The sequence below is a fragment of the Oryctolagus cuniculus genome, chromosome 10 (genome assembly GCF_964237555.1).
Source record: "Oryctolagus cuniculus chromosome 10, mOryCun1.1, whole genome shotgun sequence".
Lineage (NCBI taxonomy): Eukaryota > Metazoa > Chordata > Mammalia > Lagomorpha > Leporidae > Oryctolagus > Oryctolagus cuniculus.
The window spans coordinates 98,708,511-98,726,348 of record NC_091441.1 but is presented as its reverse complement, the minus strand read 5'-3'; the positions used below and the strand labels follow the sequence as shown (position 1 = coordinate 98,726,348).

Here is a 17,838-nt window from a genome sequence, read left to right as displayed (position 1 = left end):
TCGACCGAGGTGGGCCAGGAGCCAAGGGTACGGAAGGGGAGGGTCGCCAGAGCGGGGGGGGGGGCACCTAGGACGAACGAAACAACCAGGCGCTGCCCGCCACTTCGCCGGCGCTTGGTGGAGCCTGGGGAGCTGGGCGCGCCAGCCGCCTGCCCGCCAAGGAGGGCGGAAGCGGCCGGGCCCTGCTGGAGGCCGCCTGGCGGTGTGCAGAGGAAGCACCGGCCCGAGAGAGAAACGAGACGTCCGGCACCGGCCCTTCCTGGGTCTCGGGCAGCCGCGGCGGCCAGCACAGCTGGAAGCGCACGTGCGAAGTTCTTCCTGGACGTCCCGAGGAGGTGGCCGCCCTCCACGGGAAGCCACGCCCTCGCTTTTGTCCCGGCTCCGGGGCGGGGCTCGCCCGGGGACTCCCGCCCCGCCGCGCCCAGCCCCGGCCTGCCTGGCCCTTTAAGGCTGACCTAGCGGGGCCCCAAGTCGGGATGACGCGCGGGGAGGGGGTCACGTGGGTCGCCGGCGGCGCGACTCTCGGCCCAGGGCGCCCCTCGGCCGACCGCTGCCTCTGCCCCTCGCCGGAGCAGCCGCCAGGTGCACCCCCAGCAGGCACGCCCTCGCCAGGTACGACTAGCCTGAGTGCCTCCGCGGCTCGCTCCCGGGACCTCGCGGCCACTTCGGCCGCCCGGCCCCTTCTCTTCCTGACACGTGCCCCGGCGGGACTGAGGAGCCCGGCGGCGCGACCACCGCCCCCTGCCGCACGCCGATCCTCCCAGGCCGAGTGCCCTGCGTCCCCAGCCTGTCCCCCGCCTGCCGCCTTTGCCCGGCTTAGGGGCTCCAGGGCTGGGGTGTGTTGGGAGAGCGTGGGCGGGACTCACTCTTCCCCCTTCCCTCAGGTGCCGCTGGACGGGCCAGGCTGGGGCCGCCTCTGAGCGCCCCGCGGGGGCCATGGAAGTCGAAACCGCAGAGGAGCAGGGGGGTCCTGCGCCCCCGCCAGGTGCGCCCGGCGGACCCGGCCTGGGCGGGGCTCCGGCCCACGGGGGACGGCGGGAACCCAAGAAGTACGCGGTGACGGATGACTACCAGTTGTCCAAGCAGGTGCTGGGCCTGGGTGTGAACGGCAAGGTGCTAGAGTGCTTCCATCGGCGAACGGGGCAGAAGTGTGCCCTGAAGGTCAGTGACCGCTCCCTGAGCCCCGGGGTGACCTGGAGGGCCTGTCAGAGAGGCCTGTGGGGGGCACTGCTAGGGCCAGGGCCCCAGCCAAGCCTCCTGTGCTTAGCGTCCTGTCCCCAGAGTCCGCTATAAGGTCAGGCCGATGACCTTCCCTGCTTTACTGATGGGGAAACTGAGGCTTAGCCTGGCTAAGTGAGAAAGGGGTGGAGCCAGATGGGCAGAGCCGTGGTACCCGGAAGCAGGGGAGGAGTAGCTCCCCGCTCTGTGGTTCTGGCCGGGTCACTGTATTCAGGCAGAGGGTTAGGCTGGGTTGCCCCTTCCACTTCCATCTGGAGCTCCTCTGAGGGGGGTGGGGCTGCTTCCTCCCCGCAGCCCCTGCCTGTCCCGGCTGGAGTGAAGGGAGCCTCCTAGTGCAGGGCATTGCCGATTGCACCTGTGGGCGGGAGGCTGCTCCTGATGAGTCACTGTCCCCATGTAGGAAGGGGCAGGCCCTGCTCCAAACCCCACCCACCCTGCTTCCTGGCCAGAAGGTGGGCCACCCATCCAGCCATGGGGCCTGGCACTCTGACACAGGTGGGATCAGGGGATGGTTTTTGGAGTGGCTGATCTGGCTACCTGATTCTGGCCTCAGGTACACAGTTCAAGGCCCAGGACCCTGCCCCAATACCCAGGATTCCTTGAATCTGTTATCTCAGAGAACTTTACTCACCTGCAGCCTGTGCCAGTGGCTACCTGGATGGAGTGGATCGTGGCAGTGAGAGCGGTTTCTGAAGCCACAAGTGCAGCCAGGGATGTTCCCATTTTACAAGTTGCCATTATGAGGCCCAGTGCAGAGCCCTACTGATGTGCTGTATAGTCTCTGCCCTGTATTTGCCAACTCTGTGACCTTGGACAATATCCTGGATTCTTAAAGCCAAATTTCTGCCTGTGTTCAGAGGAAAAGATGAGTAGCTGATGTGAGCTTGAAGGCAGATGACGTGGGCGGAGGACTTGTGCGGGGCCCGATGCTGGCCTGGAGAGGCTGCAGGACTTGTTTGAGGCACAGGATCTGCAAGTACCCGAGCGGGGACCTGGGCCCAGCTCTCTGCCTTTTCCAGGGCCACTAGGGCTTGTAGAGGTCATATCCCCGGGGGACCCTGCGAGGGACCAAGCAGGTGGGGCTGGAGGAAGATCTGGGCTGGGCTGTAGGGGCGGGGCCCCAGGTGTAGCGTCTGCTTGCTAACTCAGAGTGGAATGGGACTGGGGGTGTTTTTGGAGTCCCGGACAGGAGAGTCTGGGAGCCCTTTAAGGCAAAGGTAGGGGAAGGGGATGAGGAGTGGAGTCGGCCTCTTCCTCCCCAGCTCCGTGCAGCTCTTCCACCTGTGCTGGCTGGAGGGCCTGGTGGGTAAGGGGCTAGCTGAGGCCAGAGAACAGCCTCGCAACCAACGCTTCGGCCGTTTGAGCCAGCTCTGAGCTCTTCCGTGAATGAGGCAGGGATGGTGTGAGACTCGAGTGGTGGGAGGCCCACGCAGCGCCCCTTCCCCCAGGTGCCCTGGCTCATGGGTCACTTGGGGGCACTTCTGATGCGGCAACTTACACAGCACCTCCTCTCAAGTCCAGGACCCCAGTGCTCTCCCTCTTCTGGACTGGGCAGGACCCCAGTGCTCTCCCTCTTCTGGACTGGGCAGGCATGGGCACCTTCCTGTTCTTGGTCCTCCACGCCCCCTTCCTGACCAACCTAGAAGTGTCTGCCCAGGCAGGCAGCCCTCACTGCCGTCGAAGATGGGGCTAGAACAATCACTGGCACAGTCATTGTGCCTGTGAGTGGTGACTGAGGCAAGAGGAGGTGTCCCACCTGCAGCTTCCGCGTCTGCCAGGATGGCCAGGATCCAGGGTCTTCAGTGCAGGGGCAGGCCTGGGCCCAGGGAGCTCAGGCAGCTCATGAATGGGTCCCAGCCTTCTCTCTCTCTCTGATTAACTCCTCCCACCCCCACCGAGCTGCCCTAGCTCTGCCTAGATGAAGGCCATGGGCTCTGTGTCTTTCACTTAACAGGCTGGACTGTTCTTGTCACTGGGACTTGTTCAGTCTGTCTTTGTCCCCCTCACTCCATGCTTGTCTTCTAGCCCTGTCGCCAGAGATGGCAGCCCGTGCTGAGCAGAGTCTGGAATGCAACAGGCACTCTTAAAACAGGAAGAGCTGTGGTCGCCGTCCCTGTAGCTGTTGTGTGAGGGCCAGGGAGCTGGGCCTCTTCCCCTTTCCCGCAGCTCCGATCACCCCACCCGCTTGCCCCAGCTCGGCCTCCCCCACACCCAGCGGCTCCTCCCTGGACCACCGTGTGCTTCTTTGACCCTTTGTTCCACCGCAAGTGTCCCCTGCCGCCCTGCTCTTAGGAACCGGGGAACTGCCTGTCTTCCAGGAGTCCCCGCTCCCTGGGCTTCCTGCTCACCTCTGGCTCATGCCCCCTCCTAAGCCCCTCCTGGCGCCTGTCAGCGCTACCGCTCAGGGGCCAGGCCTGCAGATGTGTCACCCAGCAGTAGCTCCACCACATCCATGACTCTGCCCCCCAAACCTTCTCACATACGTGAAGATCAGAGGCCAGAATTCCCTGCCCTCTTCACTCCCTGTCTGTCCTGCGGTGGCCATCAGCTTCCCGGCAGGCAGAAGTGACCAGAGCATGTAGTACGTCTAAATGAAAAGCCTTGGGGAGACGGGATCTGCACAAAGGAGGAGAGATGGGCTCGTCTTTTCTGCTCCTGTTCTCCGGACTGCAGTCCTGGGGCCCCTTCTCCTCTGGCTGCTGGGCTCTGGTGTCATCTTCATCCCTTCTTTGTCGAGGGGAGTGAATGATAGGGTGGCGTATGTGCATGCCCCCTGGTGGAGCCCCTGCAGTGAGCATCCTCCTCCTGGCCTGCTGGGCTGGATCGGGGGAGGTTGCAGGGGCTGCCTTGCCCAGGGCGGTTCACGTCCGCGTGGTGCCGGCCGACTGCCGTGAGCCAGGCTTCTCTGAGTGGTGTCCTTGGCGTGGCATTGCAGTGATGCCCCGAAGTGCAGCATCTGAACGGTGGGGAGTGGAGCCCTGGTCCCACGGGGCTTGAGGACTTGGCTGAACACATGTCAAGCCTCCAGCAGTGGCATTGGAGGCCTCTGCAGTGCAGCCCACCTGCCTTTTCTACCCCAGGTGATGTCTTTGCTCCTGCACTGCCGAATCCTTCCCATCTGTCAAAATTCAGCCCCAGTGCCACCTCTTCCAGGAAGCTGTCCAGTGTCCCTGGCTTTTGAGCAACTTTTTGGAAAACTCCCTAAAGCCACAATAACCCATTTTGGCTCAGATCTGTACTCAGGGTCTTGCCTACGTTAGGCGCTCTTGATTGGCTCCTCTGAGCTTTGGAAGGAGCAGTAGGAGCGGGACCGTCCCAGGTTCTCCTCCTCCCCAGGAGAGAGTTCTGGCCGTGGGGAAACACTGCTCCCAGAGGCATCTAACAGCTCCTCTGCCTCCAACAGAGCTCCTGCGGAGGGCGTGGGGAGAAGGGCAATGCCTGTTCACGGACCCTCTCTGCCCCACCTGCCGTCCCGAAACACATAGGGAGGCTGTCTCCTGCCAGGATGAGGAGGACGGTAAAATATGAGTCTGTTGCAGAGAGGGGGGCAGTGGACCCAGAACCTGGACCCTGGAGGCCGTGCCCTGCCTTGGTGGGGGACACGGGGCCCCTGGCTCCACGGGCGGGGCCAGCCTGTTGAGACCCGTGCTTCTGAGCTGGGTGTGGGGCCAGGTGGCAGCCGCTGCCGCCGCCTCCCCTCCCGTTTCTAGACCGGTCTGATCAGCTGCTGCGGGGTGCTTGCTACTGAGTCAGCCACTCAAGGGGCGCGTGGGTGAGGGGCTGGCAGCTCTGTGTGGTGGCGCCCCTGGGAGTGGTTTCACGGCGTTCCAGGTTCTCCCCAGGCCATCCCTCACCTGCAAGGAAAGAATCTGCAGAGTGCGAGGGCTGGCACACCGCGGGAGCCTTCTGTGCTGCCAGGCGTGGGCAGTTTGTTTTTCACAAGAAGATCCTGAGGAGGGCATCAAACCCTGTGAAATGCAAACGGTGGAGTTTTAGGTAGAGCTTAGCTGTCTGAGATGCTTCCTACAGTGCCTGGCTGGCCTCCCTGGTGACTTGGAAGCTGAGCGCACAGCCTGCTCCCAGGGTCCTCTCTGCAGGTACTGTCAGGGTCTTCTGCATCCTATCCAGGAGCTGATGCCAGAGATCAGGCCCTGGTGCTGTCCTTCCAGAGTATTCTACGTGGCAGACCCTGTCCCCAGTGTACAGCAGGCGGCATCGCGCCCAACTCTTGCTCTTCTGTCTTTGGACGAGGGCACCGGGGTTCAGAGAGATGGGTGATGTGCCCAAGGTGCACAGCTTGCGGCAGCAGCGCTAGGATGGGAGTGTAGGCGGTGTGATGTCAGTCTCGGCTTCGAGGTCACTCCACCCTTCATGTAAGGCTGCAGGGGTGCGGCAGGGACTTGGGACTTGGCCCCTGGAAGGATGGGCCCCGAGTGATGCCACCAGTGCTGGCTGACACCTCTCCAGTTCTCACCGTGTGGAACTCTGCCTGCGAATGGACAGGGGCTGGCCCCACAGGGTCAGCACACGAGGACCAGCTGTGGTTGTGGGGCTTGGCTGGGGCCTCGTGACTCACACAAGTCCAGCCCAGCAGAGCGCAGAGCAACACAGACAGGAAGTCAGACTGGTGAGTGGGCGGGAGGAAACTGGGCTGGGCCAGCCAGGGGAGCCTTCCTGGAAGAGGCTGCCAGCTCTAGTCCAGACCTCTGGTGTGAGAGGGCTGTGGATGACAGCAGAGAGCACAGTGTGAGTGACAACGAGCCTGGCTTAGACACTTGGCACCTGCTGTGGAGTGCCACTTCCCCAGGTGTAGACTTGTGTCCTGACGGCTGGTGTCAAGTTCCCAACAGGCCCTGGAAACCGTGGAGGGCCTTGCAGGGGAGCGCCCTTGCCAGGGGTGCTGCAGGAGCTCCTGGGTCACCTGAGCTGCTGCGCAGACCACGTGGGGGAGGGCCTGGTCTCCATGACAGCAGAGGTCTCTGTCACATCGCATCGCAGTTTTGTAACGTGGGAAGTGATTTTCCTACTTGGATCCCTTGTCTTTCTCTCCTTGGGCCGTGGGATGTTGTGGGGTATCGGGTGGGGTGGGGGCGGGGAGCACTTGAGTAGCAGCAGCAGTCGGAGCCCTCCTTGATCCCAGCCTGATGGCCGCCTGCATGTGTTCAAGGGTGATGGCCAGCGCAAGAGCTGAGGACGGGTCCTCTCCAGGTGCGGCGGCACGCCAGGCGTACCTGAGGGAAGGACTGTGCACCAAGCGCTTCCCCAGAGCTGACTGCTGCTTCCAGGGCGGCGACACAGTGGCCTGGGTGCTTCCCAGGAGGGCGTTCATTCTGCTGTCCCTGATCCGTCTCTTGGAGAGCTCGTGTGGCCCCAGATGAGACACTGCCATCTGCGAGAAAAGCAGGACTCTGAGCTTAAAAATCCTTCCTGCCGTCTTCTTCCCAAGTGGCTTGGGAATCTTTTTTTTTAAGATTTATTCATTTATCCAAAAGTCAGAGAGAGCTACACAGAGAGAAGAGGGAGGGTTTACTCCTGATCGGCCACAGCGGCCGGATGTGGGCCTATCTGAAGCCAGGAGCCTCTTCCGGGTCTCCCACATGGGTGCAGGGGCCCAAGGATCTGGGCCATCCTCCACTGCTCTCCCAGGCCACAGCAGAGAGCTGGATTGGTTGTGGAGCAGCCGGGTCTCAAACTGGCGCACATATGGGATGCTGGCGCTCCAGGCCAGCGTGTTAACCTGCTGCACCACAGCATCAACCCGGCTTGGGAATCGTGTGCAAAACCATGGTTGTTATGGTGCTGCTCAGCCCAGGCTTGGCTGTGCGGTGGGGAGCAGGCTTCAGTCCGAGCAGCCTGCAGGACTCCCAGAGGGCCATGCTCTCCTTTGGGGTGGCCTGGGTGCATCTTTGGTGACACCTTATTGACCTTTATGAGGACTCACCTGGAGTCACCCTGCACCTGAGCAAGCTCCACCACCCCCCCACCCCCCCCCAGCTGGAGGAAAGAGCCGCTTTCGGGGCTAAGTGGATTAGGCCAGCTGCGTGGGAATGGGGAGGTTTTGCTGAGAGCAGGACTGGGAGGCAGGAGAGGTGCCTGGGGGAGGGGGAGGGGGAGGGGCAGCCTTGGGAGGCCTTGGCAGCGCTGGCCAGGCCCGAGGTGCTGCGAATGTTGACACTGGCACTCGCAGGTTCGCTGTTCTGGCTGCCTTTTCTTTCCTGGGCTTTCTCTCCAGGTGCTGTCTCTGCCTCCCTTTCACGTTCGTTTCTCCTTCCCACCCGCGTTCCCGCTGTCACTTGGTCCATCCTCTCTCTGGCCTTGCCACTCTGCCTGTCTCTTCTCTTTCATCCGAGGCTCTGTCTCTTGACTGCGGCCGGCAGGCAGGGGGCAGATGCTGGGGGCTGATTCTAGTCAGCCTGCTGCTCCCCTGTCCCCAGGGCAGGAGCGCCACCCTCCCGTGTCCCCTGCTGCTGCTGGCCTTGACCAGGTGCCGCACCTTGGCAGTGGAACCAGTGAGTCAGGCGCACTTGGGCTGAGCTGTAACCTGAGACATCCCCTGTGCAGTGTGGGCAGTCGCTTCAGCTGTGATTTGGGTCTGAGACTGTTGCTTGGGACAGTGATATGAAGCTGGGCACTTTATGACCTCCATTTCACAGAGGACAAACACTGAGAGGTGCCCACACCAGCTGGAACGGGCACCCACGCCTCAGGCCTGTGCCCCACACCTGCCGCTCTCAGCTCAGTAAAGCTCAGAGGCTGTTTTCAGGGGCCTAAGGGGTCAAGGCCCTGACTTGCCACAGGCATCGCCCCATTCCTAAAGGTTTGGCCTCCACAAGGCACCTGCAGCTTTCTGCGTGCATTCTCTCCACGCGCAAACGGCCCACCCTGAGCTGTGCAGAGGGCCCGGCAGGTTCTCTCCATGCTCTGGCAGGCAGTGGAACTCTGGCTGAGTGCTCCCTCCATGCTGAGCACAAGCCCAGCAGGACCTGAGAATGGAGTGTCACTCCCATATCGTGGGTGCAGAGACTGAGGTTCAGAATAGCCAAGTAACTCACCCAGGTCCCATTGCAGGGACAACCCCAGGCTGGGCTGGACCCTAGGCCTGGCTGGCAGCCAGGTCTTGGCTTTCTGCCATCCTTCCCTGTGTGCCGGCTCAGCTGGGGATCAGGAACATGCTCTGCCCATCTGTGTACTGGGGGTCGGTGCTCTGCTTGCAAGGAGCCTCCCTTTTGACGGTGCAGATACTCTGGGTTGGCCGTGGCCGTGGAAGTGCTAGGGAGGCAGGCAATGAGACTGCTCCTGCAAGTAGGGCAAGGGTCGGCCTATCTGCAGCCAGGCACAGGTGCTTTGCTGGTAGAACAGGGACCACGGTGACACCACTGCAGGGTCTGCAGTCTGCTCGGGAGAGTTCTTGAACCTGAAGGCTTATGACTCAGGTTTGAGGACTCCTCTCCACCATACCCCATGGCTCAGTTAGACGCTTGCATCAGGCTGAGCTGCTCTCAGAATGTGTCCTTAGCCCAGGGAGGAATGAGAGAGTGGGGCTGAGCTACAGCCCATTCCCACCACAGGGCCGTCCCTCATGGTCAGGGCCATGACCTCTCCTCCTTGTGTCTGGGCCCACGTGGCTCTGTCAGAGTTGAGCAATGTCTTCTAGGGACCAGCTAGGGGCTGGTGCCTTGGGAGCCTTCTGGCTAGACAGGAGCAGGGAAGAGTAGCCTGGGACCTGGGAGCTGCAAGCCTGGACATCTGTTGTCCCTGTTGTCCCAGAGAGGAGCCCAAGGAGAGCAGAGGTTGACTGTGTTCACCCAGGCCTCCGCTGGGGGCTGCAGGGATGTGGATGAAGCCAGGAGTCGAAGAAGAGGTGGTGAGCAGACACAATGGAGGCTTCTGGAAGGGCTGGAGTGGGTGGAGTCTGAAGGATCCCTGGGGTCTCTGTGCCATGCTCTGAGTAGGACTCAGTCCCCCCCCCCCCCCATTTTATTCCTTTGCCATCTCTGTGACATTTCCGGTAGGGGAGAGACACCAGCTATCACTTTTTGGAGAGCTAGAGGGTCTTGGGTCCCTGCCTTCAGAGCTGGCCTGTTGGATTTTATTTGCCCTGGTGGCCCCCTGTGTGGGGAGGGTCCATTCCCCCGGTAACCCATGCCAGCCGCGTGGGCATTGTCATAGCACAGCCGGCTCGTAAGGGCCTGTGGTGCGGTGTCTGCTGGGAGACCCCCACAGGGACTTATTTCCGAGGTTAGGACAAAACGTTGTGTCTGCCAGAGTTTTCCAGCCCTAGGATGGAGACGTCCTACTTTTGCACTGCCACGGGGGCAGTAGAACCAGGATAAGGTTTCACAAATTGTGGAGCTGATTTTGACAGAAGAATCTTCAGGAGGGTAATGGGCCTGCGTCCTCCGAGCGTGTACTCGGGGAGCTCCCAGGGGGTCTGTGTGGCCTCTCCCTGGCTGCCCCGCAGGAAGGCCCCGAGTGAATGTTGGGAGCGGCCCCAGTGGGGCAGGGGGAGTTACCGTTCTTCCATGTATGCCCTGTGACACCTGGGCGAGAGGGAGGAGCCCAGGGTTCTCCCACGGCCTCATTCCCACCTGTACAGTAGGCCTACGTATGAGGGCGTGCAAGCCCATCGCCTAGAGGGAGCCCTGGAGCACAGAGAGAAGACAGGACTGGGCCAGATTCTCACTCTTGGTGGAGGGGGCCACTGCTCAAAAGGACACTTGGGGAGCCTAGGGGTGTGAGTGTCTGCCACTGGCTACCAGAGTGGGGTTGGGCCCCTCCTCTAGGCCACCAGGCTGGTGGTTGGTTTCCTGCCTTGGCCCCAGGTCTCCGCAGTGTTTCCCGCTACCAGAGTCCCTCCCCAGATACCAGGTCCCCTCTTCCAGCCCTAGAGGCCCCGCCCCAGCTTCCTGAGCCTTTCCCAGCACACAGGGTCTGTAGACTCCTGATTCTCGGTTCATCTTTGGGAAGCCCAGCCTGGCCCTGGCTCTCTGAGGATCTAGACCATTTCCGAGAACCTGCGGGGCTGGAGGGATCTGCCCTCCTGGGACCTGTGGGGCTAGAGGGATCTGCCTTCCTGGGCTTCCAGAGGCCGCACCTGGATTTCCCTGTGTTCAGGGGAAACAGAGGGGAAGAGCAAGAGGCCGCTGCAGGGCAAGGCCCACGGGATTCCTGAAGGCAGGGTGCTCCAGCAAAGCTGGAAGCCGTTCCCACCCGTGACGCCGGTCGCGCCTCCGTAAACTCACTCTGTGACGTGTCACCGTGCGAATCTGAGCTCTGTGCGCGGGTGCTCCTTTCATCCTCATGGTCACCTGGGCACAGGAGTGGTCACTGCCTCCACTTTGCAGATTGAGCCAATGAGGGTCTGAGACGTTGAATGGCCTTCTCAAGGCCATGGGTGAGTCAGAGCGGGAACTGGCCTGTGCAGCTCAGTCTGCCTGACCTGGAGCCCTGTGGCCACAGCTGGTCCTGCTGTGAATGCTCCCTGGCCGGGGGGCGGAGGGGGGGCACTGCTGCTCCCTGGCCTGCCCCAACCAGCACTCCTGTTCCCACTGCCCCCGCCCCAGCCTAGCTTCCTCTGGAAGCTTCCTCCCGACTCCTCTCTCCTCCCCCTGCCCCACCCCCGGAGACCTGGCACTTCAGCTTTTGTTTCCAGGCTGTCTGGGGCTGGCAGGAAGCAGACAGACTGAGGCCATCAGATCTGAGCAAATTGGATTTCGCAGGGTGTGTGGCCAGCCTGCCAGCCGGGCTCCCCGGGAGGACGGGGGCTGCAGCCTCTGCTGCTCCTTCCTCTCCCAGACTGGTGGGTGGTGGTCAGGGAGGTCCCCAGTCTGTCCCCTGGCCCCCCATCTGTTGTCCCAGCCTTGTCCTAGAAGGGACCCTGTCTGCTCCTGGGTTTCCTCAGAAGGGGCTGACCTTCCCCAACCTGCCTGCTTTGCCAGGTTCTGGCTCTGGGAAGAGAGGATGGGGCGAGAAGAGGAACCAGTGTCTGTCGCCCTGGACCACATCTGCAGCCAGCATCCCAGGGGCAGTAACTCATCTGCAGACCCCCAGACCCTTGAGGACAGAGAGCCTGTGGCAGGCAGGGCCAGTGAGCGTTGGCAGGAGTTGGGAAGGGATCAGTAAATGGACCAGCATCTCTGGATGGGAGTTGAATCCTGGTTCCTAAGAAGCTGTCAGACGTGGAGGTGGCCGTGAGGGGACCACGTGACCCACAGAAGCCACAAAACTTCCTTGAGCCTCAGTGTCCTCAGCTGCAGATGGTGGTTAGCAGTGTGGTGGTTGGAGTGGGGGCTGTGACGCATCTGGAAGGGGCCGGGGCACGGTGCACCGCGGCCCTATTGTGGTTGCCACCAAGAAGCAAAGCCTGGTTTAGATGCAGGGACGTGCGGCCAAGCTGGGAAGGAGCAGCTGGGCTCTCCCACCATGTCCCACTTCCCCCAGGCTGCCTCGAAGCCAACGGGTCTGAGTTCGAGCCGTGGTTCTTTTTATGCAGCTGAGTGACTTCGGTGGATCTCTTAACCTCTCAGAGTGCCAGGGTCCCCTCTGTTACAAGCGTGCTGCTAGGGGCTGGCCCCGGGCACAGCAGTTAAGATGTTGCTTGGGAGGCCTGCGGCCCTTAGCAGAGAGTGCCTGGGTTTGATCCCAGCTTCGTTCCTAATTCCAGCTTCCGGTGAATGTGAGCCGGGGAGGCAGCAGGTTGTGGCTCAAGTATGTGGGTCCCTGCTACCCATGCAGTCAGGCTCGGATGGAGTTCCTGGTTCCTGGTTTCAGCCTGGCCTTGGCTTGGCCTCGTCCTGGTTTCTGGAGGTATTTCAGGAATGAACCAGTGGATGGAAGTTCTGTCTCTCTTTGTCACTCCTCCGTAACTCTGCTTTTCAAATAACTCAACAAATCTTTTTTAGAAAAGGGGGTGCTGCTGGTCCTTCTCGGGCCCCGAGGAGCCCTGTACGGGGTGATGGCAGCACAGCACTGGGCGCCGGGCAGAGGTGGTTGCTAAGAGGCGGCACTGACACTGACACGACTCCATCATCCCCTGGGCAACCAGCTGCGCCTGGCATTTGGGGTCATTGGCATCACGTGAGCCTCCAAGGAGACACAGTAAATGGGCAGGGCAAGAAGGAGGGCAGGATGTGGTCAGAACTTAATGAAGCCAGGTCGGATCTGGCGTGAGGCCAGCTAATCCACAGCTGTAAAATTGGTTCCATTAGCTTCTGTAATGAGCTGTGCGAGCGGGGAAAGTGAGCGCATGTGAGAATAATGGCGCATGTCTGAGGCTCTGACTTTTCTGAAACTGTGGCTCCGGAGTCAGACTTGACGCTGCTGCCAGCTCTCCAGAGAGCACCGGTGCCCTTCGGGGTAGGGAGGGGGACGCGCAGGAGCTGCCTCCAGCTTCACCAGGAAGAGGCTGAGGCATTCAGCAAGAAATACCTGCTGCTGAGCCCTGAACTCGGAATCAGTCCCATCTCTGACATCTGCCTCCAGCACACAGGCTGGAGCTGTGCTCCATGCTGGGAGTGGGCAAAGCAGCCAGCGAGGGTCTCCCCACCCCCTCCTTGGTGCTAGCAGCACCCACTGTTGTAGTGGGGTCTCTTGTAAAGCTGGGGATGTGTCCCCATTGAAAAACAATGCCAAATAGCTGTGGACTTGGGAGCTGGAAGACAAGGTGGAGATGACCATGTGAAGACTTCTCAAGGGAGGGTTATGGTAGGCTCAGGGTCTTTGGGCCCTTTCTTATCCATTGCCTCCGTGAACAGAGACGAGAGGTTCTTTGCAGTGAGACCGACGTGAGTCAAAACCCAACTTTTCCTGCTGTTCGCTTCTGTTGCCTGATGTTTGACATTGTAGCCAGGAATTGCAGCTCTTCCACATTCTAGCCTGTCCTCCCTTCCCTGAGGTGGGCAAGAGTGCTGGAGAGACAGACCGGTCCTTGCCGGCTCTCTCGTCTCCACCCTCTGGCACCAAACAAAGCCAGAATCCCAAGAAAGGAAAGGGCCTGCGGACGCTCTCGGCTCCAGGGCTGCGTGCAAGAGTCCGAGTTCGATTTGTTCATCTGCGTCTTCCTGTGTCCTTTGCAAAGTGGCTGCTGAAGCTGTGGCTGGGAGGGTAGACCCCCCCCCCCCCCCGGTCGGGTGAGGGTTGCTGCTGAATCCCTTGTAGAATTCGATCTTAGAAAAGTTCAGCGAGGATCTGTGCTTCTCTGATCAAAGGGCAGAGCCCACCTGGTTTCCTTTTTTGCCAAGACTTCCAGGAAGCTCCGGATTAAGATTTGTCCTCATTTGCAGTTAGGATCTAAGTGGGTTTCGGGTGCATTTCATCTTTTTCTTCATTCTGAAGAGAATCTGCTTTTTGTTTCTATTTTTAAAAATGTGGCTTCTGTCGTGCTTAGGAATGGTAAAAATGCCTTGAATCCTGGTGTCTAACCAGAGCTTGTGGGAGGACTCAGCCTCGGGTGCCTCTTGGGGCTGTGAGAGGAGCTGGACGTTCCTGGGCTGTGGGGCTGCTGGGCTGGTGCTGTCAGGAGATCCAGAGCTTCAGCGTCTTCACTTGTCCCTGCTTGCTGAGGGGAGAGGTTATAGCGCAGCCCTCCGCCCCCGGGAGGAGGGGGTGTTCTGGAGGAGCCCGCAGAGCAGCCTGGCGGCGGCTGTACACACACTGCTCAGCACTGGATGCTGGGCTTTAGGTGTGGTGGAGTCGGGGAGGCCGCTTGTCTGGGCTGGTAGTCATGGCACCTGCTGTGTGAGAGAGACAGAGGGGGTACCGTGAACACTCTCACTGGAGAAGAGCCTGGCCCTGGGCCGGGGTTGGGGAGAGTGGGGACACTGGCTATGTGGGTGGGCCCGTGCACCTAGGTAGGGGACTCCTCCTGGTTTGGGAGGTGGCTGCAGAAGGGGACTGGGGGCTGATTTCCCAAGTGTCTTTACGGTGTCGCTGTGGACACCCAGCTCTGTCTGACAGAGGGTGCTTTTGGAGCTCTGAGCGGTGAGAGGGGCTGGACCTTGCTCTGGGAAAGGAATTCTGAATGAGGCATCCGGGCACGGCCACTTCCACGGGCAAGGCTGTCACAGGTGGAGCTGTGGCAGCAAGGCCCACAGTCTCGGGTGGCTCTCTGACCAGTTCTCTGCTGGGCACTTCAGGATATAGAAAGTATTGGATGAGTAAATGGACAGGTGACTGAGTTCCTTCTCTGGGAGTTCGAAGTCAACATCACAGAGACTGGGACACAGACATGTCTGTGGGCCCACATACTCACCCCTGCCCACACCCCTGTACTACCACACATGTACACACCACTTTGTATACCTGCACAAACTATGCAGCCGCACACACACAACCCACACACATTACTACACATGCATGTGCACATATGAACACGCCACCACAATGCACACACATGTATACATATGTCAGTGCACAACCAACACAGCCACACATATCACTATGCATTGTGTGACACATGTGTTATATGTCATGGCATACACCGCTAAACACATGAGCACACAGCTGTGCATTGCTGCACATGCATGTACACATGGTTGAACACACCCATGCAGCCATACACACATTTGTTTCATAACAAGCGCCCTGACTCTTGTGCAGGTGGTGGCTTTAGCCAGCACCTCTCCACCTTGGGGCCACCCCTCCTCTGAGCCCCTCTGGGGGCGTGGTCTGGATGCTGTCTTACAAGTTCTCTTCTCCCTCCTCCAGCCTTGCCATCCTATAGCCGAGAAGCCCCAGGGCAGTGACCTCATCCTCCCGAGCCTCGCTCTCTGCTGTCTGCGCGCTGGGGCTAATGACCCCCACCCTGCTGGCCTCACAGGGTGGCACCCAGCATTCCTGTGAGATGAGGGACAGCAGAGTGTTTTGTAAACTGCAAACTGTTTTCCAGACAGGCAAAGGTTGCCTTTGTTTACCCAGCCCCGGAACTCAAGAATTCCTTCACCCACATGCAAGCCCTGTCCTTGGGTGGGAAGCATGGGCATGGAGGTGGTGAGGGGCACGGCCTCCTCTGCGGTTCCCCTGCCCACCTGGGTTGCCAGAAGGGCACGGCCAGTGTCTGTGGGGCTCACTGGCTGAGGTGCTCAAAAGGGGTCTTCGTTGCCAGTCCTAGGTGCAGGTAAGATAATTCGGCCGAGGAAGGTAGAGACCAGGGACCCTGTGCAGGGGTCCCTGCAGCTTCACATTGGGTAAATACAGGCCCAAAGAGGGAAAGGCAGAGGCCCAAGCTCATGCTGAGAACAGAGGTGGAATGCGAGTCTTCGGTGCCATGCCTGGGGCGATGGAACTGTTGTCTGGGGCATCTTCTGTGAAGGACGTGTGGAGTCATGTACCTGCATGATGAGGCGGATTCGTAGCTCTGAGCTGAGCAGTCCTGTCCTGGTAGGCTCCCTGGAAGAGGAGGTCCAATCTGGTTCACCAGAGAGGATGGGTGAGGTACAGGCTGCCTCCCGGCAGTGGGGAGCACGTTTGGCCAGGGTGTCATGTCTACTATTTGTTGAGTCTCTCTGGGGACTGCTCCTTGTCCTCACGATGCCATGTATTTTCCCCTCCTCCTCACATTATACATTTGTTCATGCAACCTACAAATATTCTCTGAATCAGTGCTCTGTGCCCAGCTTGGGCTCCAGTTCTGAGACCCGGATGTGGCAAGGCACATTGGGCCTGCCCAACAGACCCCCAGTCTAATAAGGGAAATCGTATGGTGCTGGCCCGGCTGGGAGCGTAGCTGTGTGATCTGGGACCAGCAGCTTCCCCTTTCTGTGTCTCAATTTCTCATCTGAAAAAAATTACTAATGGGGGAGGGCGGGACTGTGGCATAGCAGGTAAAGCCACCGCCTGTGATGCAGACATTGCATATGGACACTGGTTCGAGTCCGGGCTGCTCCACTTCTGATCCAGCTCCCTGCCAATGCCCCTGGGAAAGAAGCAGAAGATGATCCAAGTGCCTGGGCTCCTGCACTCCTGTGGAAGAAGCACCTGGCTCCTGGCTTTGGCCTGGCCTAGCTCTGGCCGTTGTCGCCATCCTAGGTGTGAACCAGTGGATGGAAGAGCACCCTCTGTCTCTCTCTCTCTCTTTCTATAACTCTGACTTTCAAATAAATAAATGCATCTTTAAAAATACAATAGTAACAGGACAAGTCTTTGGCTAGCAATCAGGCTGCCATTTGCAGTGCCTGCATCCCAAATCACGGCGCCTGGTTTGAGTTCTGGCTCCACTCTCCATTTCCACTTCCTTCTGATGCTCACCCTGGGAGGCAGCAGGTGATGGCTCAGGTACTTGGATCCTTGCCACCCGCATGGGAGACCTAAATGGAGTTCTCATCTCTGGCTCTTATGGACATCTGGGGATTGAGTCAGTAGATTGAAGATTTTCTCTCTCTCTCTGCCTTTCAAATAGATAAAATAAACAAAAACTATAAATATAAATTGGTGATAATGAAATCCTTTCCTCCCAATATTTGCAAAGTGCTCTGAGCAGAGCCAGGCACATTGCAAGTGCAGGATCTGTATGTATGTTTGTTTAAAGCGTTATCAAAGGGACAAGCTAATTGCAGGTTGTGAGCAAGTGCTGCACAGGAGGTAAAAAGGGCGATGACGTGGGAGCATTGTGGGGAGCTGGGAATGTTTTTTGTCTTTTTATCAACATTTATTTATTTATTTGAAAGGTAAAGTGATGGCGGGGAAGAGAGAGAGGGAGAGAGAGAAAGAGAAACACAGAGAGATCTTCCATCTGTTGGTTCATTCCCCAGATAGCTGCAATAGCCAGCTCTGGGCCAGGCACTCCATCCACGTCTCCTACTTGGGTGCAGAGACCCAAGCACTTGGGCCATCAGATGCTTTTCCAGGCACATTCGCAGGGAGCTGGATTGGAAGTGGAACAGCCAGGACTCAAACCAGCACTCATCTGGGATGCTGGTGTGTGCAATGTCAGAACTCGCTGAACTGGACCCTTGATACCATGCAGACTACCGGATGTGGGTTGTACCTCTGCAGAAGTGTGTGTACCACACGAAGAAAAGCCAAGTGTGAAGGGAGAGCGAGAGACTTTAAAAGTCCTTTTAGACCACAGTGAGGAGCCTGGAGCAGGAGAAGGCCGTGGGGAAAAGAGGAGGAAACCGAGGCTCTAGGAGGTGTGGGGCCATGTTCAGGGTCAGGAAGCCAGAAGAGGTCCTGGCAGCTGGGCCTGGGTGGATGCCCTGTAGAGGAGCCAGCTGGGGCATGGATTGTATTTTCTGGAGAGAACCTTCTTCTCTTGCCTTGCCACTTGCAGAACTATTTGATTTTTTTTTTTTTAAGAAATCTATTTATTTGAAAGGCAGAGCAACAGAGAGTGAGGGTAACACACACACACATACACACACACACAGAGATCTTCCACTGCTGATTCACTCTCCACATGGCTGCCACAACCAGGCTTGGGCCAGGCTGAAGCTAGGAGCCAGGAGCTTCTTTTGGCTTTCACATGTGGGTGGCAGGGACCCAGGTACTTGGACTATCTTCCACTGCTTTCCCAGGTGTGTTAGTAGGGAGCTGGATCAAAGGGGAGTAACTGGGGCTCAGTCACTCTGATATGGGATGCTGACAACTCAAGTGGTGGCTTAA

At 59.2% G+C, this 17,838-nt stretch overlaps 1 protein-coding gene across 1 annotated transcript in view; it reads left to right on the top strand.

Annotated features, from left to right (window-relative positions):
• The first annotated feature begins 480 nt into the window (after nt 1-480).
• The window catches only part of MAPKAPK3 (MAPK activated protein kinase 3), a 28,868-nt gene continuing 11,510 nt past the window's right edge, over nt 481-17,838 (top strand). Inside the window, exons 1-2 of the mRNA XM_051852385.2 lie at nt 481-612; nt 885-1,161. Of these exons, the coding sequence (XP_051708345.2) occupies nt 937-1,161 (225 nt within the window). The 5' untranslated portion in view covers nt 481-612; nt 885-936. The remainder of the gene's footprint in view (nt 613-884; nt 1,162-17,838) is intronic.